The sequence below is a fragment of the Canis lupus genome, chromosome 10, assembly GCF_003254725.2.
Source record: "Canis lupus dingo isolate Sandy chromosome 10, ASM325472v2, whole genome shotgun sequence".
In the NCBI taxonomy this organism is placed as follows: domain Eukaryota; kingdom Metazoa; phylum Chordata; class Mammalia; order Carnivora; family Canidae; genus Canis; species Canis lupus.
Window position 1 is genome coordinate 398,556 of NC_064252.1, and position 27,591 is coordinate 426,146.

Here is a 27,591-nt window from a genome sequence, read left to right on the forward strand (position 1 = left end):
CTCTGCGCCCGGCGCCCCCCGGCGCCCCCCGGCGCCCCCTCCTGCCCTCACCCCGTCCCTCTCGGGGCCCGCGCTCCCGCGCTCCCGCGCTCCCGCCCTCCTCCCTCGCTTCCTCCGCTCTCTCCGGCTCCCTCTCTCGCCTCGGATGACAGCGCTGCCTCTTTTGTTGGCTCCGCAGCCAATCGCGGCCGCTGACGACACGGGGGCCGGGGCTATAAAGGGCCTGGCCCGGGCTCGGGCCCCCCCAGCCGCCCGCCCCGGCCGCCCGCCCGCCCCGCCCGCGCGCCCGCCGCCCCCGGCCCCCCCGGCCCCCCCTCGGCCGGGCCGCCCCAGTCCCGCGCCGCCCGGACCCCCGCCTCCTCCCTCCCCGCTCCCCGCCCCCTCCCCGCGGGACTCCGGCGTCCCCGCCCCCCAGTCCTCCCTCCCCTCCCCTCCAGCATGGTGCTCGCGGCCCCGCTGCTGCTGGGCTTCCTGCTCCTGGCCCTGGATCTGCGGCCCCGGGGGGAGGCGGCCGAGGGCCCCGCGGCGGCGGCGGCGGCGGCGGCGGCGGCGGCGGGGGCCGGGGGGGAGCGCTCGAGCCGGCCGGCCCCGTCCGCGGCGCCGGAGCCCGACGGCTGCCCCGTGTGCGTGTGGCGGCAGCACAGCCGCGAGCTGCGCCTGGAGAGCATCAAGTCGCAGATCCTGAGCAAACTGCGGCTCAAGGAGGCGCCCAACATCAGCCGCGAGGTGGTGAAGCAGCTGCTGCCCAAGGCGCCGCCGCTGCAGCAGATCCTGGACCTGCACGACTTCCAGGGCGACGCGCTGCAGCCCGAGGACTTCCTGGAGGAGGACGAGTACCACGCCACCACCGAGACTGTCATCAGCATGGCCCAGGAGAGTAAGTGGGCGGCGGGCGCGAGCGGTGGGCTGCGGGCGCGGGCGCCGGGAAGGAGCGGCTCGGCTCCGACGCGGGCGCTCCGGCCGCTCCGGCCGCCCCGGCCGCTCCGGCTGCCCCGGCCCGGAGGCCCTTCCTGCGCAAACTTGACGGGCTGCGGGCGGGGGCTGCTCCACCGAAGTTTTTCCAGCGGCGGAGACGGGCTGCGGAGTCCCGTGCACACTCGGTTCCCGGAGGCGGGAGGGCGGGCCCCGGGGGCCGCGAGACGCCGCCTGCAGCCCGGGTGCGCAAGGAAGCCGCGGGGCTCCGGGGAGCCTGGGGGAGCTGCAGCCCTGCAGGGCCGCGGTGCCGACGCGGGCGAACAGAGTCGGGCCGCCCGGGGACCCCCACGGCCTTGGCGCCGACGCTCCCCCCGCTCCAGCGCCGGCTCCGCAGCGCGCCCCGGGGCCGCAGAGAACTGAGCGCCCCTCTCCCGCCGGCAGGAACGAGGTCCCCGACCCCGTGCCTCTCCCGGCGGCCCAGCGGGCACCCATTTCACCCAGAGCCCTTCTGACACCCGGTCCCCCAAAGGGCTGGGAAGCCGTGCCCTCTCGCTCCTGACCGAGCTCAGAGAACTCCGTCCCATCGCGCTGGGGCTGACGGCACCCGCCTGGCTATTCAGAGCTTATCCTTCCTTTCCTGTCCCCCCGCCCCTACTCAGAACCGGACTTGAGGAGACACAGGGAGACCTAGGGAGAAAGAGAAAGAATAGATAAAGAGGGACGGGGAACCCAGGCATTCAAGCCCCCAGACAAACGGAAGATGAACATGTTAATAGACTTGAGCCGCTTTGAAATTTTATGGCCTGGAAAATCCAGGCCACCCCCCCACCCCCACCCCCAGCTCTCCCTAGGGTCAGATGACTCCCTTTCCCCTCCCCCACTGAGGTCCCTTCACCCCTTCTCCACTTCAACTCCAGGAAACCAGGCCCTCTCTTATTCCCTGGTGGTTTGGCAAAGTCGCCCCCCCCCCCAGTTCCGTTTTATGGCTCTGAACAGAAGGGGGGGCTGGTTTATTGGCAGATAGGTCATAAAACGCTGGGGGCGAGGTGGACTCCTAGTGGCTGACCCCCGTGGGAGAGGCTCGGGAACCCAGGTGTGCGTCTGGGAGGCCGAGTGCCTCATAGGGCCACCAGCTTTCCTGCAGACCCTAACTCCACAATACTTGTCCAGGCTTAGGAAGAAAAGAGAACCCAAAAGGCTGGGAAACTTGCTGAGGGTGCTGGCGGCGCTGACAGTGGTGGTGAAAGCCTGGGATCCGTCTGGATCCCTCCGTCTCCCGTGTGTTCCTTAGGTTTCCGCCTTAGAGGGGCTAGGGTCAGTCTAAAATTGACTGAGGCCTGGGTGGGGGTGGGGATCCTACAAAACAGTTGTAGAGGAATCCTGAAGAAGAGTTTGCTGGAAGAACAGGAAGGGCCGGAGGAAAAAGCTAGTCTGGTGGGTGTGGGACCGAGTGTGAGGAGTTCAGGCCGGGTGCTGTCGGTGTGGACTTGCCCTCCGCATCCCTCAGCCGCGGCCGGGCAGGCTCAGCCTCCCAGGGAGGGCGCAGGAAGTGCGTGCAGGCTGCGTGCTGGGACCCGGCGGTGCGGGTTAGGCTGGGGGGGCGGGAAGGGCTCCAGGGGGTGGGGTTCCGCGCGAACCTCCGCCCTCAGTCCTCTCGGGGACTTGGAGAACTGGGGAACTGGGTCTCCAGCCAGGTATTGTACGTCCCCTTTAAGAGCCAAGCCGAGCTCTTTTGAGAGGGAGGGGGAGCGGAGGGGAAGGGAGGGAGAGAGGGGAAAAGGAAAAAGAGACTTTTATAGTCTAATCCCCAGGGACCCGCTTTAATAAGAGACTTGTGCTCTGCTAATCGGGGGAGGTGTTTGTCAGCAGAGATGGCCTCCGCTCCCCTCCCCCTCCCCCTCCTCCCCTCCCCCTGCACGCAGCCCTGGACCCCAGCCCCCACCTCCCCCAGGCTGCAGAGCCTGCCCTAGTTCCCTCCACCCTCTCGGGCTCTCCCACCCCAGCCTTCATCCTGGGAACCCAGCCCCCTTGCCCTTCTGGGAGCCAAGCCCAGCCCCTCAGTTTCTCTCTCCTCTCCGACACCAAGAGGCCCCTGCCCTCTCAGCCCAACCTCCTGCCCCTAGGCCTTCCAGCCTGGGTGAGGAGAGAGTGGAAGGGGGTAGGGGGGGGTGGAGGAGGAGGTGGTGGTGAGCTGGGAGGGGGTTGGGCTTTTGCTGAAAATAGTGCAATGACCTCTCTCCAGACCAGCACCGCCTACTAAACCTGACCTGCTGCCTGCCACCAAGCCGATCAATCCAACACAGATGTGGCTCCTTCCCCTCCCCTTGGGAGCTGGGCCTATGTGCGTGTTGGGGGGACTCTCTCAAGCCTCTTGTTTCCCTCTGTGGCACTACCTGCTCCTTCTTTGTTCCTCTCTCTCTATCTATCCTCTCTCTTTACCCCACCAGGCTTAGCTACCTTCCTCCTTTCACTTTGTAGCCTCCATCCACTCCTTTTGCATTGCCCCCCCCCCCAGTGTTCGACTCCCAAGCTTATTTCTTCTCCCCTACCAAGCTCTTCTCCTGTCCCTTCCTTCTCTCCTCCAGTTCTCTTGACCATCTCTTCCAGCCTGCCTTCATCCCTAACACTTTCTTCTCCGTTCTTATCTCCCTCATTACCTCCAGCCTCTCTCCTGTCTCTTCCCATTTCCCTCGTCTTTCTCCGTCCCCGTCTTGGCCCAGTCCCCTTGAGTATCAACTCTCCCCACCCTCGCTGGGAGAGAAGCCTATGGTGATTCCCTGGGTGTAGAGATGGGGGACTCTGAAGAAATCAAAGACGTAAAGGGATGAGGCTCTAGTGCCCAGACCCCTATCTCTAAACCTTGGGTCAGCGTAGGTAGGGGAGTAAGCTTAGAGCTTACAAAACTAACAATAAACCAGCATTTTTTGAGAAGCTACTACTATTTTCATTCTTTATTTAATGTTCAACATTCCTATGAAACAAGAATTATATCTGTATCAAAAAAAAAAAAAAAGAATTATATCTGTATCACTGAGAAGTTTGGTGGGTAAGGTCGAATACGGTCGATGAGGATTCAAGCAGTGATTGAACCCACTTTGTAGTCAAAGAACAGTGTTTTGATGCCAGGAAGAACTTCTAGGCACTTGCCTGTATATGTTAAGATTTGGAGTTTGGGAAGTTCATTTAGCATGCATTTACTAAACACTGCTTGGTACTGTGGGAGGTACTAGAGCTACAGTGGTGAGCAAAACAGTATTGACAAGTGTCCACCCTCGCGGAGATTAGTAGCTAATAGTGAAGACAGGTGGGAAAGTAAGACAACCCTATGAAATTAGGCACAGTAGCCCCACCTCACCAGCAGCTTCTCTGCCCCAGGTACTCTCCTAATCTCTGAATCTCTACTCCCTGAATCCTCCCTCGTTGTACCAGCATTGCAGCTCCAGCAGGAGGATAATTGGGAGGACTACCAGTGCCCTGGGACCTCAGAGAAGAACCAAGGGAAAGGAAGCTACCAGAGGAACTGGAATATACGAAGATCACTGAGCACTTTCCTCCTCATCTCACTTGGAGGATCCTCCTTCTCCTGGGGGAGTGCTGATGGGCAACAACAGATGCTAAGTCCTCCATGATTATCCAGAACTCAAGACCTGGTGTGATGCATAAGGGCCTGGACTTCCTGATCATACTTACATAGCTCTGGAAGCTCACTCCTGACTGTTTTTCTCTCAGTCTATTTAGAGTGAGAATGGATGTTCCTGTCTGATGGAAACATGATTTAGGGCATTTCCAACTGACCTAAGAGATTAGAAAGGGGAACCAAAAGGGAGCTGAAATGGAAGCAGAGACAGATGCTGAGAATCAGACTTTAAACCCAAGAAGGGTCAATTTCTGGTCCAGAACAAGACGTAATGGGCCAAAATGTAAGTCGGGATGTTAAACCTTTGTAAAGACTTACTGGCACTTGAGTGAGAAACCAAAGGAAGCTCAGGGGGGAAAAAAAAAAAAAACATTGCATTTGATCTGATGTGTTAAATATTATTTCTGAAGCTTTGGGCAATAGGAGTTAACAACAAGGAGGTAGTTTTTCTCCTTGTTTAACTTCCTTTTTTTTTTAAGATTTTATTTATTAATTCATGAGAGAGGCAGAGACACAGGCAGAGGGAGAAGCAGGCTGCATTCAGGGAGCCCGACGTGGGACTCGATCCTGGGTCTCCAGGATCACACCCCGGGCTAAAGGCGGCGCTAAACCACTGAGCCACCCGGGATGCCCCCTTGTTTAACTTCCTTTAAAAGTTGAGGCAGTAATGGTGTTGAAGATGAGGAAGCAGCTGAGGAATCTTTTTCTCAGGTTCAAGGTGTTGGGGAGTCAAGTGCACAAGAAGTGCTTCAATCGCTCCATTCTTCGGAGGGTATTATTTCTGGCAGGAATGGTACAAGAAGCCTAGATCTGAATTCCAACCTACCTCATGGAATACATTTAGGCCCTGCTTCCCATCTGGACCCTGGTTATCCACTCTCGAGACCATTTGGTTGTGGTGGTGGCTGTGCCAGGCTCCACCTGGCCACCACACAAAACAGGACAGAAGCGGGGCGAGGCGACCTGAGAATGGCAGGTGTGATGAGGTTTAGCTTCGATGAAGAACATCAAAAGTTCAGAAAAGTTTGGAGCCCTACATGCTGGGGGAATGGAAGGCTGCAGGTAGGAGGGGGGATCCCTAAATAACTGCAGGTTATCTGGTGGGGGGGGGGGGCTAGGTGTTAGGGCAAATGGACTAAGGAATGGATCAGATCAGATCAGAAAGGCCTGACAGACGCATCGTCCTATAGGGAAAGAGGAGGCACTGTTCTGAGTACCGGTGACACAGTAGTCACCAAGACACGAGACAAGGGCAAAGAACTGGAATACTCAGACTGAGTCGTCCAACTTGCCAGTGCCGCCCAGGGCTGCTGACACCTTCCCAAATACCTTTTGCTGATGCTGTGCCCCCTTCTCTCTTATCAGCGGACCCTGCGGTGCAGACAGACGGCAGCCCTCTCTGCTGCCATTTCCACTTCAGCCCCAAGGTGATGTTCACAAAGGTACTGAAGGCCCAGCTGTGGGTGTATCTACGGCCCGTGCCCCGCCCAGCCACGGTCTACCTGCAGATCTTGCGACTAAAACCCCTAACTGGGGAAGGGACTGCAGGGGGAGGGGGCGGAGGCCGGCGTCACATCCGTATCCGCTCACTCAAGATTGAGCTGCACTCCCGCTCAGGCCACTGGCAGAGCATCGACTTCAAGCAAGTGCTACACAGCTGGTTCCGACAGCCACAGAGCAACTGGGGCATCGAGATCAACGCCTTTGATCCCAGTGGCACGGACTTGGCTGTCACCTCCCTGGGGCCCGGAGCTGAGGGGCTGGTGAGCAGGGAGCCTGATGTGGCGGCAGATCTGTGTAACCCGGCCCTGAGGAGGTGGGATGTTGGAGAGGTAGACCAGGAATGAGAAGGGGCGGGGACCAGCATTACTTCTTGGGGGCCAGGAGCTGGTTCTAGAGGAGCAGGGGTTTTGGGGGAGGGATGGGGGGGATGGGAGTGGCAGCTATCATTTTTCAGACAGAAGCCAGGCAACAGTTGAAAACTGGGTTTGGGGTGCAGGTGTTAATGGGAGATCCAAGGAAATACAAAAATGAGCTGTTGATGAGGCCTGGGGCCAAGGGGCTGATCAGGGTCAGGTGCCAGGAGAGAATCCGAGGTGAGCTGAAGGAGAGAGAGCTAGCTTGCAAGAAAAGTAGGTAGAGGACAAGGCTGGGTATAGGAGCAGGGGAAAAAGCCAAGAAGGCAAGGGTCTCTGTCCTGATCCCCCTGCTGAGGGGCAGATGAGAAAGGAAAGGGAGGAGGCGATCTTGAGAGCCCAATCACAGCTCTTTCTCCTCTCCCTCACCCCCAGCATCCTTTCATGGAGCTTCGGGTCCTAGAGAACACAAAACGGTCCCGGCGGAATCTGGGTCTGGACTGCGATGAGCACTCGAGTGAGTCTCGCTGCTGCCGATACCCCCTCACTGTGGACTTTGAGGCTTTTGGCTGGGACTGGATCATCGCGCCTAAACGATACAAGGCCAACTACTGCTCCGGCCAGTGCGAGTACATGTTCATGCAAAAGTATCCGCACACCCACTTGGTGCAACAGGCTAATCCAAGAGGCTCTGCTGGGCCCTGCTGTACTCCCACCAAGATGTCCCCAATCAACATGCTCTACTTCAATGACAAGCAGCAGATTATCTACGGCAAGATCCCTGGCATGGTGGTGGATCGCTGTGGCTGTTCCTAAGGTGGGGGACAGAGGATGCCTCCCCCATAGACCCTACCCCTAGACCCCCAGCCCGACCCCCCGACCCCCAGGCCCTAGAGCTCCCTCCACCTCTTCCCATGAACATCACACCTTGTTCCCTGCCCAAGCAGTGTGCAATACAACAGAGGGAGGCAGGTGGGGACTGATGGGTGAGGGGTTTGGGGAAGAGGGGGGCATGGTCAGGTGGGGAGTGTTTGAGGTTTGCAGGTGAGAAGGTTTGGCAAGAAGACAGAGAGACGTAGAGACAGAGGTAGCGCAGAGGGATAGAGACAGAGGAACAAAAAGAGCAGCAGTGAGAAGGCAAAGGGAGAGAGAGGCAGAAGAGAGACCAGGCAGAGATAAATGGTGAGAAAGAGGCTGAAATGGAGTAATAAGAGAAAGCCCCACACCCAGCCTCCTTTCTTCCACTGGCGAGGTGAGGGGCTTGGTATGGTTTGGGGAGATCCCCTGACTACCATTCTCAGTAGGAGGAAATCAAAAATCCATTCTTAGCTTCTTCCCTTTCTCCCTCCACCAGTGGCCAAGGAAGGGAAATGAGGGCAGGGGCAAAAGTAAGGATTTGGGAATTTTATTTATTTATTTATTGTGACTTTTCTTTCTTTCTTTTCTTTTCTTTTTCTTTCTTTCTTTCTTTTTTTTTTTTTTTTTTTTTTTTTTTTTTTTTTTTTTTGGTATTTGGCTTTACTGAAATAGAAGGGCCCCTGCCCACTGTGCCCCATTTCTCCTTTATTCCCCCAAACCCTGTTCTCCCTCAATACCCACCTACTTAAGCACTTGTATAAAGCCTCCAGGGTTGGGAAAGGGAGCAGAGGGCAAGAGGGCTGACACATGAGTTTCCAACCCATAATCACCCAACTTAACCTTCCTGAGCCAAATGGGTTGTACTGAATTCCAGCAGTCACAGAAACAGTATGAGGTTAGGGTTTAGGAGCTGGGGGTAGGGGGAAGGGGAGGGGAGAGCCATCAACATCCAGGATCTATATGAGAGCCACTAAACTAACCCTCAGGTCCACCCTCATAGTCCTGAGTTATTTAGCCAGAGGGTGTGGCCCACATATGCCCAAATTCCCCCCAGCCAAGAGAGACCAAAGAGCCTGTGGAATACCCCTACTCCCAGCCTCTATCTTCAGGTCAATAAGAGTATAGAGATCCCAGAGTCACGAGTCTGGGAAGGGTTAGGAGGGGTCAAGAAAGTAGTAAGGAGATTGAAGGTTACAGGGCATTTGAATTCAAATCACTGCTCTGGGTTAGGGAATAGAGCCAGCAGACCAAGATGGAAGGGATTCTGGAGGGGCAGGGGGACATTTTAGTTCCCCCAACCCCAAAGCTCAGGGTGGAAGGGGGGAGAACAAGGGAGCAGAGTGTCTATAATTATTTTTATCTTTTATTTTTGGAATCTAGCAGTACCTGGCAGCAGGGAGGGAACAAATACAGTGGGGAAGGGAAAAGCATCTGACAAGGCCAGTTAGAGCAGAGGATTGGAAGGATGGAGACTCCCTGGTTTGGAATGCTAGGAAGCAGGCAGGGACTGGTTGCCACTCCAAGTCACTAGCTGGGCCTATTCATTCCTCCCACAATCCTGACCCACCATCCTCTGGACTCACTGTGCCTCAGTTTCTTCCCCTCGATGGAATGAGAAATAGCAGCACCCGCCACAGCCAAGAGATGAATTCTGAGCACTTACCACGGGCACTTTATTGGACATAAAATACCTCTCGCTGTGGGACAGATAACCAGGGCACCAGAGTAGTGGTGAAGAGATGTGAGGCTTAGGAGTCACAAGCTTCAGAGTACAAGTTCCCCTCTGCCTCCCAGATGGACAGTGCCTGAAGCCAAGGAGTTGAGAAATCTCCTGATCCACACCCTATCCATACCTCACCACCAGACCTCTTGGCTCCAGACAAGAGCCTAGAGGATGTCAAGAGAGGAGGTCCAGAACCTTCAGCAAAACTGTCACTCTAAGTAGAGCCAGCAGTTATGGGTCTGATGCAAACAGTACTGAACTAAAGCCTGGAGAGCTGACCTGGAAGGCTTGTTCTTCCCAAGAGTATGACTCTCCTGTCTGGCCCAGATGGTGGAAGGGGCAAAGGTATGTGACCACCCTTGGGAAGGTGATGTTGGTGAGCTTTAGTATCTTATTCCCATTCCCATAGTGAAAAAATGAGATGCAGTATTTGGTACAGGAATGGGCAGGGGCTGTTAAGCAGTTCAACTCACCTCCCATGTAACAGCTATGCTAACCTCTAGCCTCTCCTCTCTGGCCGTTCTATCCTTCCTTCTACCCCAGTCTTGGAGAACAAGATACACCTGACCCATCAACATCATTCACATTTCCTTGGTTGAAGGAGGAACAGAGAAGTGAAGAACAGAAGATGCCTCCTCCAAGATCAAATGCTCATGTCTCTTGATCTTGGCACAGGGTGGGGGTTGGGCAATAGACATCAGGTGACTTCCCTCTATAAATGCTAGAGAGCTGGAGCATTAGACTTGGAGGACACTTACAATATGCCCCTTTAACACCACCAAATAAAGACCTTTGTGGGGGGAGGGTCTTTTTCTTCTGAACATATATTATGAAGTCTCATTCCCTTGGTCCTCCTCACTCCCAAAGAGGCATGGGGTAAAGAGGTTTGGGGGCACAGTAAAGCAACCTAGTGGGGACTAGCAACCCCTTTCCCACTTTATGATGTGTGTGGACCTGGCCAGTGCCCCTCTGATCATAAGTAGTGTAATTATTATTTACTTTGTGTATTTGTTACACCACGTGTGTGATTGCCTTTGTTTGTTAAGGGTGATTGAGAAGTATGGGGGTGACAGGGGTACTGGAATGCCGGGAAAGGACTTCTTCACTGAGATCAAGGCTTCCTGGAGGGAACCATTGCAAAAAGGCCATCAAGCAGTTTTCAAGTTATGTGACAGAGGGCAAAGATGGCCATAGGGTGCTCTGAGTTTTGGGATGGTCACATGACACAATCCAGCACTTGAACCTGAAAAAAAATAAATAAATAAAAGCAGTCAAAGAGTTTAGAATTCAGTGATGAACTCTTCTCCCTAACCAAGCGCCACATTTATACCTTGGAGACCAGGAACAAAAGAGGATCTGAGAGAGGAGGAAACCTTGTGCTCAAGGAGTAGGAACATGGGGGTCTTTGGAGCAAGGAAAAAAAACCACTAGGGGCATTTGGGATGAGGGTGAGGACATACAGTCCTAAGGAGCATGGGCAGAGAATGGGAAGGGGAGGGCACCTAGAACAACTCTTCTCTGTAAAACTTGATCCAAAACAGTCCCAAAGATTACCAAAACTCTCTTACAGCCTCCACATAACAGAATATCTGAAAGTTCTCTTAAGATGACCCAGCTAATGGTCTCATTCTCCCACCAATCCCTGATCCTCAGTTTCCTTAACTAAGTTTCACCAAAATCCACAACCCAAACCAACATAGCCATTCAAGTTGTAAATGGATCAAGATGGTTAAGCACCTCAAATAGTCTTCGATTCCAACATAAAAATGTCTCCCATGTACCTAGAACAAAAGAATCTTGGCTAACTCACATTTGGAGAAAAAAAAAAAAAGGAAAGCTCCTGTCACATTGACCTGATCCATAATGGGGGCCAGGGCCACTGCGGGGTCAGCGTGCCACCATACTATTCCTGCCCTGTCAGTTCTATTAGTAGACAAACTACAAGAGTGAGGTTGAGGGAGGATAAAGCACTACATACTTTATCTTCCCAAGGAGTTGCTTTATCCACACCTACTCCTAGCTTTTGGCTTGAGCTAAAAATAGGTTTTCTCCTTCACTGCTCATTGTTTCCTATGTTGAAAGGACACCCAGAAGAGATTGCCAGATGACTTTTATCCCCAAACAACCTCCAACCCAATGCATGAGTAGCTAGCTAGCCTATACTGTTCCTTGGCCTGTTTTGTGGAGGTCAGGGCCCCAAGCTAAGAACCAGCTGGCAGTGGCATTTACAACCTCTGATCTGTGGTGTGGCAGAAGCAGGGAGGCTGATGCCCCAGGGCCACAAGGTCAGCTTTCTCGCTTGTGAGCTGGGGGCAGGGGGCACCTGGGACTCCCACGCTTCCCACTCTTAGAACCCCTAAATGCAGTGCTCCCCGCTCCATGTTCAAATGAGTCCATTCAGTTCCTTCCCTACACTCTAGCTGGAACCTACTCAGGGAAACCTTCCCAGGTATAAATCACCTAGTAAAATTATGAGCTCACTGAATGATTACTATGCAAACTATGGTGAGCAAATTGTGCCAACTACACAATCTATTATCAATTCTCCTTCACAGTAGTGTTGCCTGCTATTGGTACACTCTGGAAAGAGTCATGGAATGACTTCCCCAGTCTCAGAGGCAGTAGAGCTAGCATGGTAGGACAAATTACACCTAAGTAGTTACTACACAATATTCCACTCTAATCCATTCTGTTAATAGTAATCTGAGAAGTTGAAAAACTAAAGGCAGGGAAACCAAAGGACAAGAAAAGAAAAAGTTGGGATCACCCGGAGCACAAAGGGTCTGCAAAGGTGTGAAATTTGCCATTATTTTTCAATCCCTTTGAAAGGAAAAACAAGAATATGGATATACAGGAAGATGGGGAGGTTAGATTTTAGTAGATTTCAATAATCAGAGGGAATGACATGGTCTGTCAGAGGCCCACATGGAAGAGAACAGAGAAAAAGTTATTCTCCCTTATTTAATGAAGTTCCTTCCTCCCCCCTCATGTTTCTCCTGTTAGACATGGCAACAGGACTCAACCCCAAGAAGGTCTGCTCTTATTCACATCTTCCTTCCTATAGCTCTCACCCTTTACAGAAGCTTCTAGCACTATATATTCATAAATTCCCAGGAGTTGGGGTAGGGAGAAGGGCAGTTCAGAGTGATGGTAGAGAAAAAGAGAACAATCCCATGGTTCTTAGAGAACCATAAAAAGGTGCAGATTTACAGCTGAGGAAACTAGTTCCCTCCACATCTTTTATAGACTCCCTCATTAAGAGCTCCCAGGTATGCAGAGAATGTCACAGCTTCAGGACAGGGAAAAGACTAGAGTCAGCTAACTGCGTATGAATCCTAGATCAGCTACACTAGCGTGACTGGGGGATAGGAAGGAAGGGTACTTGGATCCCAGATAAAGAACTGCAAGCCTGAATTTTTTTTTTTTTTAAGATTTTATTTATTCATGAGAGATACAGAGAGAGAGAGAGGCAGAGACACAGGCAGAGTGTCTGTGTCCCTGCAATGCAGGGAGCCCGACGTGGGACTTGATCCCCGGTCCCCAGGATCCTGCCCTGGACTGAAGGCAGCGCTAAACCTAAACCGCTGAGCCATGGGGGCTGCCCAAGCCTGAATGGTTTTAAATGGACTATTTTAAGATTGAATTAGAAAAAAAAGACAAAGGCATCCTGAACTTTCACGCTCAAAAAGTATGTGTGGAATGACTACCATGAGACAGGAAGAGGAGGATTTGGTGGTTAGGCTTGGAGGTGAGACTTCTGGCTGACAGAACAGCTGCTGGAATGGGATGAAAAAAGTTATTTTAAAAATCCATACAAACTGAGAAAATGTACAGTATCAAAGATTTGGGGAAGTAAGTTGAGTGGGAGAAAAGAATGATTAAACTTCAGGAAGAGAATCCTGCGGGGGGTCGGGGAGGCTCAATACCTTTCTGAAAGGTTTTAGAATATAGAGACTGAAAAAAATTTCCGAAGGATCCAGTGCTTTATTCCTTTATACCTATTTCTTACTTTTCCCATCCTTGGGTAGAAAACCCTTACTGAATCTATAATCTCTCTCAAGCTACAAAACAATTAATTTTCTGTGGTTCTGTTTTCAGATAGAAACACAGTAGAGAAAAAAAAGGACCTGGAGAAAAGAAAAAGAAGGCAAAAAGAAGAGGCCAGAGGGAAGGAAATATTTAACCAGTGTTCCCTTTTGCTTACTTCCCCAGTCAGATTGGGGCAAAATTCACAATAAATTGGCAATCTCTAGATCTGCTCTCCAGGCAGTTTTCTTAAAGCATCTAAAATAAACTTAGGTCCCTGCCCTACTTAGCAACCAAAGAGACTTTGTGGAAAGAGATTCTTGTTAGGAAGGGGATCAAACCATTACTTTTCTATTAATCACAACAATAGGCAGCTTTTAGTAGAAATGGAAATAAGGAATTACACCACAGCAACACAGGATCTGATCAAGGTATCAAAGTCTTCTCGTAAGGTGCCAGGCTCCTAAATTCTATTCTCAAAAACAAAACAAAACAAAACAAAACAAAAAAACCCAACCAACCAACCAACCAACCAAAACCAACCTCACAGAGATGTCCAAAAATAAAGATTAAGAGGAGAAACCCTACACCAACATACCCAAAAAGAAAAGTAGCACATCTCCGATCTTGGTGAAACATCAAATGCAAACAGCAATCTGCTTAGAGAGTCAAACATAAGGAGGCGGCTCAGCAAGGAAAACAGATTTTAGTAATATGTAAGAAACACTGCCACTAAAACTGTGTACTTCTCTAATAGAAGGCAAACTAGCACAGGACTTGATTAGAAAGTAGAAGCCTCCAGGGGCACCTAGCTGGCTCAGTAGGAAGAGCATGCAACTTTTGATCCAATCTTGTGGTTCTGAGTTCGAGCCCCATGCTGGGTGTAGAGATTAAACAAGCGTGTGCATGGCACACACACACAACTTAAAAAAAAAAAAAAGAAGCCTCAGTGTTCCTCCTACTTTACTCAATGGGTCACGTCAACCTGCTGAAGCAAAAGATTCAGGGTGAAACTTGGCCTCTTTATGGAGGATAAAGAGTAAAAGGATGCCTATGAGTATGAAAGAAGGAAATAAATAGGCTTAAAGGGATAGACTCAATCCTTTTCCTTGTTCTTTTCTAATGGATAAAGGCATTATGGCTAATTCCCTGTAATATTTGTCCCTGAAGCTCCTCTTATCTGGTCTAATCTGGTTCTAAGAACTCAAAGGAGCACCTAATAAAACACATTGTTTTCTTTTCTATTCGTTTTTTTATTAACAAGCAAAATAATAATTAAAAAACAACAACACAAGAACAACAACCTTAAAGTTGGAACAGCAATGAGTCAAATTGCTGCTGAAGTTCCTGGATGTACCCGGGATACATGCTCTCTCATTGCGAGGCAGGACCTAGGCACATGACTGTGCATTTAGGTATATATATGACCAAAAAAAGTCAGAGAGATGGAAACCACTGGAGAATAGAAAGCATTAAGAGCTTTTCATCAGGCAATCCCAAAACGCTCTGCCCTTTTCCTCTTCTTTGCCTGTGAGAAAGAAGAAAGAAAAAAATTAGATTGCTAGACAACAGTGGCCTAGGTTCCTGACTGCTTTAATTCAAACTCACATGAACTATCACAAGGTCCAAGAAGGAGGGGAGACCCAGGCTTAAGCTTGGCAGCCAGAGATTCCATTCCTGAACCTCTCTAGTTATCCAGTTAGAGCTGGAGAGTTTTAGTGGGAAAGGAAGGGAGAAGACTATGGGTAGTAAGGGTTGGGGGAAGAGGAGGAAGAGAATAGTGGTAGAAAATGGAAAACTGAAGAGAGGGCCACTCAGCCTTATAGCAAGTTAGTCTGGAAAGAACGGACTCTTAACAGGCTGAGGAATCTTCTAGTCAGTGAGGAGATGGGAGATCTCAGAGGACAAAGGGTTGACCAGTGCTATTTTTTCATGGAAAAGGTGAAAGGGATGCCATTCTAGGCAGTAAGGCCCAAGCAGGAGCTATTCCTTGGGTCTCCAAATTCACAAAAAGGCATATAAATCTTCAATGCCAACAGAATAAATGGGAAGGAGGAGAGTCCCCAACATGGATCTCTTTGAGGGAGTTAGCACTGGAGAGAGACACAAAATGAGAAATGGGGGAGGAGAAAAAGACCTTTTTGTTCTGAGACTGACTCACAACACAGCACTGAGTCCTTCATCCTCACTCTAACCACTGCCTCCACCAAAGAGGGGACTTTTTTTTTTTTTTTTTATTCCATTCATGCAGGAGGTTTAATTTAGATCTTAAAGAAAGATGAGTGTGTATAAGCCCAGCCCACCCTATACCTGGATTACTGACACAATTCTTTGGAATCAAGTAAGTCATCTGGTTCATGTCAACGCCATCAATCTCTGAAGTTACTATTCCTTTATATGCACTGACTCTCCCAACAAAAGCTACTATTTGTTGCCAACCAACAAAATCCTCATCTGCCTCATCTTGGAGAAGCCAAATGTACTACCTTATTAGTAAACATGGCTGGTTCAACAGTTACCTTGGCAAAAGGAATAATTTTACTAGAATTAAAACAAGCCTTTAAGTTTACCTCTAGCTTATGCTGGCAAGTCAGTAAGTAAGTTGATATTTATAACAGGTAATGCTTTATTCTGAATTAGTAGCACAGAGAATACAAAATCTTTCAAGTTTCTTCCTACTGGAAATACAAACTGATCAAACTAGGCAGCATCTGGTGGCTCAGTGGTTGAGCATCTGCCTTTGGCTCAGGTCGTGATCCTGGGGTCCTGGAACTGAGTCCCACATCGGGTTCCCAACAGGAAGCCTGCTTCTCCCTCTGCCTATGTCTCTGCATCTCTGTATATTTCATGAATAAATAAATAAAATCTTTAAAAATTTATATTAAAAACAAAGTGATCAAACTGTAAAATTTTCAGAGTTTATTTACAAGACTGACTCTGATATTCATTCGTAGAAAGATTTTGTAAGATTTTATGTGTGTGAGGTAATAGATTTTCCAAGGTCATCTCCAGGGCTGCCTGACTGGCTCAGTTGGTACAACATGCAACTCTTGAAATCAGGGTTCTGAGTTCAAGCCTCATGTTGGGCATAGAGCCTACTTTATTTTTTTATTTTTATTTTTTTAAGATTTAATTTATTTATTCATGATAGATACAGAGAGAGAAAGAGAGGCAGAGACACAGGTAGAGGGAGAAGCAGGCTCCATGCCAGGAGCCCGACAAGGGACTGGATCCGGGACTCCAAGATCACGCCCTGGGCCAAAGGCAGGCGCTGAACCCCTGAGCCATCCAGGGATCCCCTGGAGCCTACTTTAAAACAAAACGAAACAAGGGCCATCTCTAGAGATAGATGAAAAGAAGTAAATTTAGATTAAAGGAAGAAGGGAACGTCTGGGTGGCTCAGCGGTTAAGCCTCTGCCTTTGGCCCAGGGGGTGATCCTAAAGTCTCGGATGAGTCCCATAAAGGGCTGCCTAGATGGAGCCTGCTTCTCTCTCTGTCTCTCATAAATAAATAAAATAAAATCTTTTTTTTTTTAATAAAATCTTAAAAAAAAGGAAGAAAGAACACTGCAAATTCTTCACCACCCAAGAAGTTTCTAGAATTCAAATACACTCATCATTTCAATTCCTTATGTACACCTTAGATGACACTTTGGGTCTCCATTATAGATATATATATTTTTAAAGACTTTATCTCTTTATTCATGAGAGACACAGAGAGAGAGAGGCAGAGACACAGGCAGAGGGAAAAGCAGGCTCCATGCAAGGAGCCCGATGTGGGACCCGATCCGGGGACTCCAGGATCATGCTCTGGGCCAAAGGCAGACACTCAACCACTGAGCCACCGTGGCATCCCAGATACTTTTTTTTTTTTTTTTTTAAAGCAATCTCTATACCCAACATGAGACTGGAACTCTTAACCTCAAGATCAAGAGTCACACGCTCACCTAATGAGCCAGCTAATGCCCAATATAGATACTCTTAAATCACTAAATCAATATTGTCTGTCAAAGCTCCACGTAGTCTTGCTCAGGGTCTCAGTTAATGTGAGTTACCCCAGAGGAAACTGGGATAAGGATAAACACAAGTTTTTTAAAAAACAAGAAAAGAGCTGCCCTTTCATTTAATAAACTATTTATTTATAAATAAAGTGATTAAGAACAAGAAGTCTCATTTGAGTCCATTGACCTACTCCAGATGGGAGTTAGGCCACAACTATACTTGTGTCTGAGTTAGATAAGCCTTTATTAAATGATCAAAAAAAATGTCTAGCAGATAAACAGAGACACTGCTACTTACTAAATATGACAGCTTTGTGTCAAGTATCATCGCTTTTTACATAGAATAAGTTCATGCTTGAAATACCTCTTCAAGGTAGGTATTATCTCTACTTCCCAGATGATAAAACTGAGGCTCAGAAAAGTGCCATAACTTGTAAGTAATACTAAGTGGCAGAGCCATTTTTTAAATCCAAGCTTTTGTGATTCCAAATCTTGTGCTCCTTTCTAAGCTAAATGGCTCTAACACCAAATTAAGTATGCTGATGGAATTCAGTGTGGCTACTTTATCCAGAAAACAGATATTAAGCAAAGAATAAAAAGATCTTATTATTTGGGCACTTAAGAAGTAGGCTAGGGAAAGAAGAATGTTTCTTCACCCTCACTTCCTTCCAAGGGCTCTACAAAGCACTCTAGATATATATATGTGTGTATATATATGTGCATACACATATATAAAATATATAAATATAAATATACATATACATATAAATATACATATATTTTTTTACCTCTGTATCTTCTGTGGTTCCTGTTCCGGCTGAACTTGTAACAATCCCAAATCGCTCCTTCCTCTTTTTCAGCTTCTCATCATCTTCAGACTGTTCAGGGACAAAGAAAAGAATTGAAACAAGATAGCCTCCACTCAAGAGATAAAAGAGAATTAAATTATAACTTAATGGTCACAATATGGCAGCCAACCTTGTGCCAAGAACTAAGGATCACACAAACAAAAAAGGAAACTGAATAAGCAAGCATACAGTATGTTGTCCCTAAGAACGACTATAGAAATTTAAAATAGGGCCTCAATGTTCCTAAGACACATGAAGTTAAGAAAACATAAATACCCATACAACAAATTTCTGTGAAGAAATTTTGGTAGTTCAGAGAGATGGAATACTGAGGCTTCAGTGAGTAACACCTAAGGACAAAACGGTGGTAGAAGGCATCTAAACTACTTGTTAAACACTGCTTACAAGTTCCATTTACTTGCGAAGGAACGGAAGGGAAAGACGCAGCCAGAGTGGTATTTCTGAAGAATGTACAAAGAAAGCCAAGCATTGTGAATGCCCAGCAAAGGCACAGAAGGCTCTGAATAATCTGAAATGATTTTGGAAAAAGGTGAGTCAAGGCATTAGCTGCAGTTATCTCTCTAAGAGAAAGATGCTCTGGACGGTTCACAAGCATCCAAGAGACTCACTGCCCTTTAACTGAGAGAATATTATAGCTTACCATGAATTAGAGCTGATCATACTCCTATAGCTGTTTTAATGACTGAGCTAATGTTCACATCTAACACTGTTCAATGTAAGAGTCTCATATATATTCCCATCAGAACCTAAACCCTGCCACTTTATTTATCCCACTTTAACAGTTATTTTCTCCTTTTCTACGTTCCCCCCATGCCCAGTCACCAGTAATCAAAAATGCAGCCCTACGATGAGTAAACATATAAAATTAGATGGACTCTCTGGGTGTTCTTCCACCCAGGATTTTCTAGAACTGGGCACACATCTAGACTAAGATCCTATCCTTTCCGTATACCTCAAGAGACCCTCTATCTATACATACATACTCACCCTCACCAAGGTCAGTTTCTTTGACTTTATTTACAAAGGTAACCAACAGAAGGTCGAGTCAAAAGAATTCAAAGAAACTTCTGAATATGATTCTGTGTGGTGCTCCTAAGGTGGTCTTTTTAAAAATTCCAAGGAGTTCATATCCCTGCAGTCTATAGGCAGGTTATATCTCTGGGTGTCCCAGAATAAGAATTAAAAAGAAAGGCAATCAAGAGATCTATAGAAACATAGGAATTTAAAAATATGTGTCCTCTCAACCTCAACCAAGGAGTTGCATTTGTTCCTACGATCACAGAAGCCACCTCTTTGGCCAAAGACAGGGCAGCTATTCAGCTTTCCGTGTTTAATTTAACTAGTCTATTCTCTGAACACAGTAGGCAAGAATACCTTCTTGGTCTTACTTTGCCTCTTTCAGCTCAAGAAGCATGTCCATTTTCTCCCTTTTGCTGTACTTGCTTTATAGGGAGTTAGAAAGGAGTCAAGAAAAGTTGGTGGCTATGAAGGACTGAGGTACCCTACACATGAGTTTATCACTTAACCATAGTGTATTACTAGAAAAGAATATTGCTTACACAGTTCTTCTGCCTTTTTAAAAGATTTTTATTTGTTTATTTACTTGAGACAGAGGAGGAGCAGAGGAAGAGGGACAAGCAGACTCTGCACTGAACACAGGGCCTGACATGGGGCTCAATCCCAAGACCCATTATCTGAGCTGAAATCCAAAGTTGGATGCTTAACCAACTGAGCCACCCAGGTGTCCCTGTCTTTTTCATTATAACCCTCAGCAAATCCACAGTGGGTACAAAACTGATGCAATCTAAACTCCTATAAAACATGGAACCAGGTTTGAGGGGGGGGAAGTATTTTTTTTTCCCATTTATTTATTTTTATTTTTGAAGGAGGAGGGGCAGAGTGAGGAAGAGAGAGAATTCTGAAGCAAACTCCTGCTGAGTGTAGACCCCTGATGTAGGGCTTGATCCCAGGACCCTGACATCATGACCCGAGTCAAAATCAAAACTTGGTCACTTAACTAACTATACCACCCAGGCAACCTGAAAAAAAGTATTGTTTTTAATAATCAAAAATTAAAACAATGCTAACAATACAGTCACTAATATCTGAGTGCTTATTTTGTGCCACTCTTCGAAGTTCGTTACATGCAATATCTCATTTATTTTTTTAAGTTTACATATATGTAATACACACACACATTTTTAGTAATCTCTACACCCAACATGGGGCTTGAACTCATGACCCCAAGCTCAAGAGTCGCATGCTTTTCCAACTGAGCCAACCAGGAGCCCCTCATTTACATCTCAAACACAGGAGGTACTATGACTAAATTCATTTCATAGAAAATAAAAAAAGACTTGGAGAAATTAAGTAACCTAGTTTTTTTTTTTTAATTTTTATTTATTTATGATAGTCACGGGGGGGGGGGGGGGTACAGAGACACAGGCAGAGAGAGAAGCAGGCTCCATGCACCGGGAGCCCGACGTGGGACTTGATCCTGGGTCTCCAGGATTGCGCCCTGGGCCAAAGGCAGGTGCTAAACCACTGTGCCACCCAGGGATCCCCCTAGTTTGTTTCTTTTTTTAAATAATAAATTTATTTTTTATTGGTGTTCAATTTGCCAACATACAGAATAACACCCAGTGCTCATCCCGTCAAGTGCCCCCTCAGTGCCCTGCACCCATTCACCACCCCCCGCCGCCCTCCTCCCCTTCCACCACTCCTAGTTCGTTTTCCAGAGTTAGGAGTCCTCAGGATCCTGGGATTGAGCCCCACACAGGGCTCCCTTATCAGTGGGGGTCTGCTTCTTCCTCTCTCTTTGCTTATGCTCTATCAAATAAATAGATAAAATCTTAAAAAACAAACAAAATACATCCACTTTCCTAGCTTTACCATCTCTTCAGTTATCTCACATAACCCTTTCTTTGGAGGAACAGCAGCAGAATGGAAGTGTTTAATTCCCAAAGGAAGAAGGATGGCTAGGACCCTTAGCTAACAGTAGTTGTAAACTACTTCAACCACTTTCATAGCACTCAAATAACCTGGATCAATGCCAGGATCCCATCCCCTTTCTACTGTAACATATGTCTCTACTTTAGGGATCTAGGGAAAGGACTAAAGATTTTCTCAACTGAATTCGTTTCTAATTTTGCCTAACTGGCTACTCCATCTGTTGAACTATAATAAAAGAATTAGGAAGGTTTCCAATGAACACAGCCCTCCTATTTTTCCTTACCAAAGTTACTAGGAAAAGTTTTCTTTATTTTGTCTACTACCATTAAAATAAAAGGGAATAAGAGACAAAAATGAAGTGCTCAAAATGAGAATCTCTACAGAATATTCTAGATGAAATATCTAATTTCGCTAATTTTCCAGGCCAAGCACAGTGTTAGGGGTAATAAAAGGAACATCCACATCCTTCCTGAGGAAAAGCAGGAATAGACCATATATTGCTGAACTACCACTACGCACTTATTTTCATTCAATTCAGAGGAAGGAGTACTTCGGCAAGTTCAAATCACAGAAAGGGAAATGGTACTTTATTTTAAAAACAGCTGTTTTTTCAGCTCAAACCCTGGGGCCACTCCCAAATCTCATCACAAAGCCTATATTTATTTAGAATGTGTGGGACGGGACAGCCTTTCCTCTGGTTCTCTATTTTGCTACATCCTGAAATGGGGATTATGTCTTCCAAATTAAATTTTCTGTGCTTCCTTTGAACTCAAAGGTGAGGAAAGATAGAGGGAGGAAAAGAAAAGAGGGGGGTTACATTTCGCTAGCCACTAAGGCTAGATCAGGGAGTTCTTCATGAGCTTCCCTTTTTAATCAGACTTTTGGTGTCTCTCCTGGAGATCCAGGCAGAGCATCTGCTGCAAATCTACCAGTGGCTCTAGGGGAAAAAAACAAAACAAACAAAACAAAACAATACAGATCCTCCCATGCCCCCTACAAAAAGCCTGCCCACCCCTCACCCGCAGAGACCAGTGAGGGTTTTATTTATTTTGTGCATGCCTGCCTTTCCCTCCCCACCCAGAGCCCCTCAGCTTCCCTCCTAAAGCCTCTTTCCTCCTTGCCCTGCAAGGAAAGTGCACAACAGGCCCAGTAAATCAACACAGTTCTAATGATCTCTCTCACTTGACCCTTCTAGCGTGACGGTGTCGCATGGAAACAAACGTACAATAAACTTCACTCCATCTTTAGCTCCTTGCTGACAGGTTTTGATTCATGGGATGGTGAGACCCATCTGAGGGAAATTACCTCGATCTAAACGCATCTCTCTCTGCATTCATCAGGCCAATGCTCCCTCAGGCCATGCTCAAGTGCACAAATGGGGTTGTGCATCTGCAGGCAGCACTGACCCCTCTAGCTCAGTGTCATAGGCATTTGCAAATCTTTCCTTTCTTCATTCTTCCTCCACTTTCCTCCTGCAACTCCTCAACCACTAACAAATCTTTTTTCTTCCCATGTATACTTCTGTGTGGGAAGAACAGTGCTGGAATCTGAAGTGCCCTTATTTCCTATCTAGTGGAAACCCCTCAAAACATACAACATGCATTCAAAACCAGAGGAGGAACCTGTCTTCACTGACTAAACACATGCCTTGGACGTTCAGATTGATCCATATACTTCACCTGCTCACCCTCTCACTCAAGATCTAAATAGCAAGGCAACTCACTAACGCCAGTAATTTCAGCATACATAATCCTATCTCCCGATAGCTGCCTTGTTTTTCTTTTTAAAAGCTCAGAAAGACAGTTGTGGAAGAGAAGAGAGCTCATATACAAAGCTCAGGATGGAAAGCAGGATGTATATTTAATAAAGCCCAATACTCCCATGAATCACTATCACTGTATTTTCCATCACAGAATAAGAGATTTCTAAACTGAGCTCTTCAGACATCTTTTTTTTTTTTAAGATTTTATTTATTTATTCATGAGAGACATACAGAGAGAGAGAGAGGCAGAGACACAAGCAGAGGGAGAAGCAGGCTCCATGCAGAGAGCCCGACGTGGGGCTCGATCCCGGGTTTCCAGGATCACACCCTGGGCTGCAGGCGGCGCTAAACTGCTGCGCCACTGGGGCTGCCCTCTCTGACTTTTCAAATTCACTTTTCTCCTTGTTTCCCTTTCATATTTGGAAAATCCTCAGGCAATATAAAGAAAACAATGCCTGCTGGAGGAAAAGACTGAGACACTCAAGGCTGCACCAAGATACAAATTACATGTGTGAAAGTGCTCAGAATATAGGGTCTCTCATATAGGCACTCAATAAATGGCAGCTATTATTTCTACTGCAACCTTCCTCCTGGTCTTTGAAACAAACTGTGAGACCACCAACAAAATTTTGAAGCTAAAAAACAAAACAACAAAAAAATTTTTTTTGAAGCTAACAACGCCATTCATTCATCTTCTACATTAGAAGCAAGGAAATCAAGGGGCACCTGGGTGTCGGCAGGCAGTTAAGCATCTGACTTTGGCTCAGGTCATAATCTCAGGGTCCTGGGGTCAAGCCCTCCGTGGGGCTCCCCACTCAGCACAGAGTCTGGCTTATCCCTTTCCCTCTCCCTCTGCTTGTGTTCTCTCTCTCAAAAAATTAAAAAAAAAAAAAAAAAGATGTATGGATAAAGAAGATGTGGTGTATATATACAACTGAATATTACTCAGCCATCAAAAAGCATGAAATCTTGCCACTTGCAATAACTTGGATGGAACTAAAAAGGGTATGATGCTAAAGCAAAATAAATCAGAAAAAGACAAATACTGTATGATTTCATTCATGTGGAATTTAAGAAACAAAACAGATGAACAGGGGAAGGGAAGGAAAAATAAGATGAAAATTGAGAGGAAGGCAAACCATAAGATATGCTGAATTCTAGAAAACAAACTGAGGGTTGCTGGAGGAGAGGTAGGTAGGGGTAAGGAATAATTGGGTGATGGGTATTAAGGAGGGTACTTGAGGTAATAAGCACTGTGTGTTATATGCAAGTGATGTATCACTAAATTTTACCTCTGAAACTAAATTAAAAAAGCAAAGTCAGGGATGCCTGGGTGGCTCAGTTGTTGAGCATCTCCCTTTGGCTCAGGGCGTGATCGAGCTCCCTGCATGGAGCCTGTTTCTTCTCCCTCTGCCTGTGTCTCTGCCTCTGTGTGTCTCTCATGAATAAATAAATAAAATCTTAAAAAAAAAAAAAAAAAAAAGGCAAAGTCATCAAAAGTAGGGAGTTAAGAATCTTGGGGTGGCTGGCTGAGTCAGAAGAGCACATGACTCATGATCTCAGGGTTGTGAATCTGAGCCCCACGATGGGTGTGTAGCAATTACCTAAATCAATAAATAAGTAAAAACTTTTAAAAAGTAGGTAAGAATCAGACCCATTAACAAGACAACAAGGAAATTGCCATTAGCTGCAAGGCAAACAAGTATTTGAAGAACAGATTTAGGGTTAAAGTGTGGCAGCATAAGTAAACAGCCAAAACCACAGTCTTCTCTATCAGGTACTATTAACCATCTTCTCCTTCTGAAACCCTAAAAAGCAAACAAACAAACAAAACTATGCCTGCCAGGCTTTACTGATTTCATCAAACCTAATAATTAATGACAACAAAAAAATCTAAATACCCAAGGGAACAGAGCAAACTCTAACTCTGTAGTTTCAATCTTAGGTACTCTAAAGGTCCCTGAGGAACTGCTTTCAATGAATTACAGGCATCAGTTTCCATCAACATTTTATTTTATTATTACTTTAAGATTTTATTTATTTATTCATGGAATACAGAGAGAGAGAGAGAGAGAAGCAGAGACACAGGCAGAGGGAGAAGCAGGCTCCATGCAGGGAGCCCCTGGGACTCCATCCTGGAACTCCAGGATCACACCCTGGGCTGAAGGTGGCGCTAAACCGCTGAGCCATCCAGGCTGCCCTCCATCAATTAATTAATTAATTAATTAATTAATTAATTTATCCATCCATCCATCCATCCATCAACATTTTAAATAATACCACTAACCCATTCAAAATTAATCCATTCATCCAATAGTCATTCAAATATCCACTGAGAATTTACTTTAGGTTAGGGACTGTTCTGGCATTGGGAACAAAGGTGAATAAGGCAAAGATCCTTAACCTCAGGGGACTTATGAATTTACGACTTACAGTAAAGACATATGCCACTGTTCATTACATTACTGCATTATGAGGACCCATGGGGAAGTCTTTTGGTCCCTGGATGTAGAATAATTATGCTTTTGCTGAGCAACTTGTAAGTTTTTATCTTCTTAACCCTGTGAATCACTATAAACACTTCTGTATTTCCCTCTACTGAAAGCTATAAAATTTGGAGCCAAATGTGTGGCCTGTTTCTGGCAAGCAGTTTTGAAAATATTCCTATTAGCCAGAAGTATTAAGGTAAGAGAGAGGTACTGAGGTGAGATCCAAAGACAAGGATCCAACACCTAGTTTCCATGACAGAAACTTAGAAGACGAAGTGCAGTTATAGAGTTGCTGCGGGTCCCTTAAGAACTTACTCCTCTCTAAATATTAATTAAAAATACTTTAGTGCCCCAAGAAGGAAAAAGAAAGGGGAAGGAAGTAGAATTATTACGAGAAATTTAAAGTTAAGGACCCCTGTCAATGGTTTCCATGGCATATATACTGTAGCCAGGAATTAAGTCCCAAATGGAAGATCAGCTACAACAACTGGCAGCCTGAACATCATAGCTTTTTAAAGTGACTGTTTCTTTCTATGGCAAAGAATTCTAAGGATAAGATCTCTACCCAAGATGGAGTAGATTGTGGCTTTATCTTCCAAACCCAACCTTTGTCTTCAAGATACAAATTTAAGAGAACATTTTTCAAAACTTACTAATCTTATCCTGAATACAATAAAGAACACCACTCCAAGCTTAGTGTGCCAGGGTTATTTGCTCTGCCAAAGAGTCCACTTTGATTTAATTAGCACTACATGGGCTATGTACTGAAAGCATACACCTTCTTCAGACTTATTACCAGTGCCACTCTGGATTATAAAAAGAAACTAGGAGAGGGGTGCCTGGCTGGCTCATTTGGTAGAGCGTACAACTCTTGATCTTGGGGTTATTAGTTTGAGCCTCACTCTGGGTGTACAGATTACTTAAAAAAAATAAAATCTTATGGGCCACTGGGTGGTGCAGTCAGTTAGGCAACCGACTCAGTTTCGGCTCAGGCTGCAATCTCAGTAGTTGTGAGATCCAGCCTTACATCAGTTCTGTGCTGAGGGCAGAGTCTGCTTGAGATTCTCTCCCCCTCTCCCCTCCTGTTCATGTTCTTTAAAGTTAAGTCAATCTTTAAAAAATAAAATCTTAAAAAGAGAGAGAGAGAGAAGCAACATAATGACCCAAATGTAACCCAGGCTTATTTAAGGATGCACTTCCCAAAGCCCAAAGCAAGAATGTGTACTGAAATTAAATAGGACATATCCACACTATCAGAGGAGATCAAAAGAATTAACCAAGCCAGATATTTTTCCTGGTCAGTACAATACCTCACTTACTCATCATCCCTCCTTACACCATGTGTGAGAAGAAGAAATTCCAATCTAAAGAATTATCATGTGAAGATGTTAATATTTCTTAGACCAGTCTGATTTTCCAAGGGAATGTAAGGTAAGAGTGAGTCAAAAAACAAAGGAGCGAGCTTTATGGTCACTTTTCCGGACTCTCAAATGACTGATAGCAGGATGAAAAGCAGAGGCTGGGAGCTTTCAGGCGATGGTTGATTAATAATGACATGGCCTTGACTTCCAAGAGGGAAAGGTTATGAAACACTCCAGGGTAAGTGGGCTTCCAATTTCATACTCTCAGGGTGAATGACAGCAACTGATGGTTTTTCTCTCAGAAACACTGCAATGCTTAAACACACAGCTGTCACCTCCCTGCCCCAGTTTTTGAAAATCATCTGAGTATGTTTATTCCTGAGCCTTTATGCCAGCCAGACCACAGAACATAAGGTGGTCCTAAAAACGAATGCACAGAACCTAACTAACTAGCAAGACAAAGGTGAGGGGCTGGAGTAGCAAAAGGTATGCCATTTTAGCACACACATAGTAAAGAGACACTAACAACACCCACACACGTAACAAAAAAATACAGCTCCCAAAACAACCATATTCTCTACTCTCAAAAAATTGTCAACTGTGAGATCAGAATCAACTTTCTAGGACCAATAGGGTACAGCAGGAACTTTAAAGCTACACAAGATTTAGAGACCACCAGGAACTGTATCTCCTCCTATCTTTATAGGATTTGAAGCCCCAGAACACAGTCAGCTCAGAACCAAACACTCTTCTGAGTCACTAGCTCCCATCACTTTTTTCTCTTTCTCCAAAACAAACTTCTTCCCCCACCCCCACTCCTCTCCAACCCCAGAGGAGGTCGTCTCGGTCTTGCTCTAGCTGATTGTAGGACAAAGCAAGGCAGGTGGAGGAAATGAAGGCTTCACACTTGAGACCCCCGGAAACCAAGTTTCTATTAAAAGTCCCCACCTCCCTCCCTTAAAAGCCAGGAAGCTGCTGCTTTTAAGGATAAGCGATGCAGAGCCTGGCAGCAATGTCAAGAACTCAGTAGAGGGAAGCTAAAACTTTGAGGGAGGTAAATGCTGTCTTAACCAAATAGAGGGAATGGGGGATGACAGTTACCTGTGCATCCAGAAATTAGAATGAGCACCAGGAAAGTAGAT

The 27,591-nt window shown here is 46.5% G+C and overlaps 2 protein-coding genes across 7 annotated transcripts in view; one reads left to right on the forward strand and one right to left on the reverse strand.

Annotated features, from left to right (window-relative positions):
* The first annotated feature begins 430 nt into the window (after window positions 1–430).
* Window positions 431–13,241, forward strand: GDF11 (growth differentiation factor 11). Of its 6 annotated transcripts, none has more exons than XR_004803250.2 (5): window positions 431–877; window positions 5,918–6,315; window positions 6,844–7,225; window positions 7,939–9,334; window positions 13,088–13,241. XR_004803250.2 is itself a non-coding variant. In XM_025477088.3 (4 exons), exons 1-3 carry the CDS (start codon window positions 439–441, stop codon window positions 7,222–7,224), a joined length of 1,218 nt encoding a protein of 405 aa, XP_025332873.3. In that variant the 5' UTR covers window positions 431–438; the 3' UTR covers window position 7,225; window positions 13,088–13,241. The 6 variants fall into 6 exon arrangements, 4 of the variants coding, with proteins under 4 accessions (XP_025332873.3, XP_025332870.3, XP_035552180.2 ...); XR_004803251.2 differs by lacking the exon at window positions 13,088–13,241 and adding an exon at window positions 9,533–10,275; XM_025477088.3 differs by lacking the exon at window positions 7,939–9,334.
* A 1,003-nt stretch (window positions 13,242–14,244) lies between these two features.
* The window catches only part of LOC112678047 (SAP domain containing ribonucleoprotein), a 49,601-nt gene continuing 36,254 nt past the window's right edge, over window positions 14,245–27,591 (reverse strand). The window contains exons 10-11 of the mRNA XM_025477094.3: window positions 17,805–17,894; window positions 14,245–14,543 (exon numbers count right to left, since the gene is read on the reverse strand). Of these exons, the coding sequence (XP_025332879.1) occupies window positions 14,502–14,543; window positions 17,805–17,894 (132 nt within the window). The 3' untranslated portion in view covers window positions 14,245–14,501. The remainder of the gene's footprint in view (window positions 14,544–17,804; window positions 17,895–27,591) is intronic.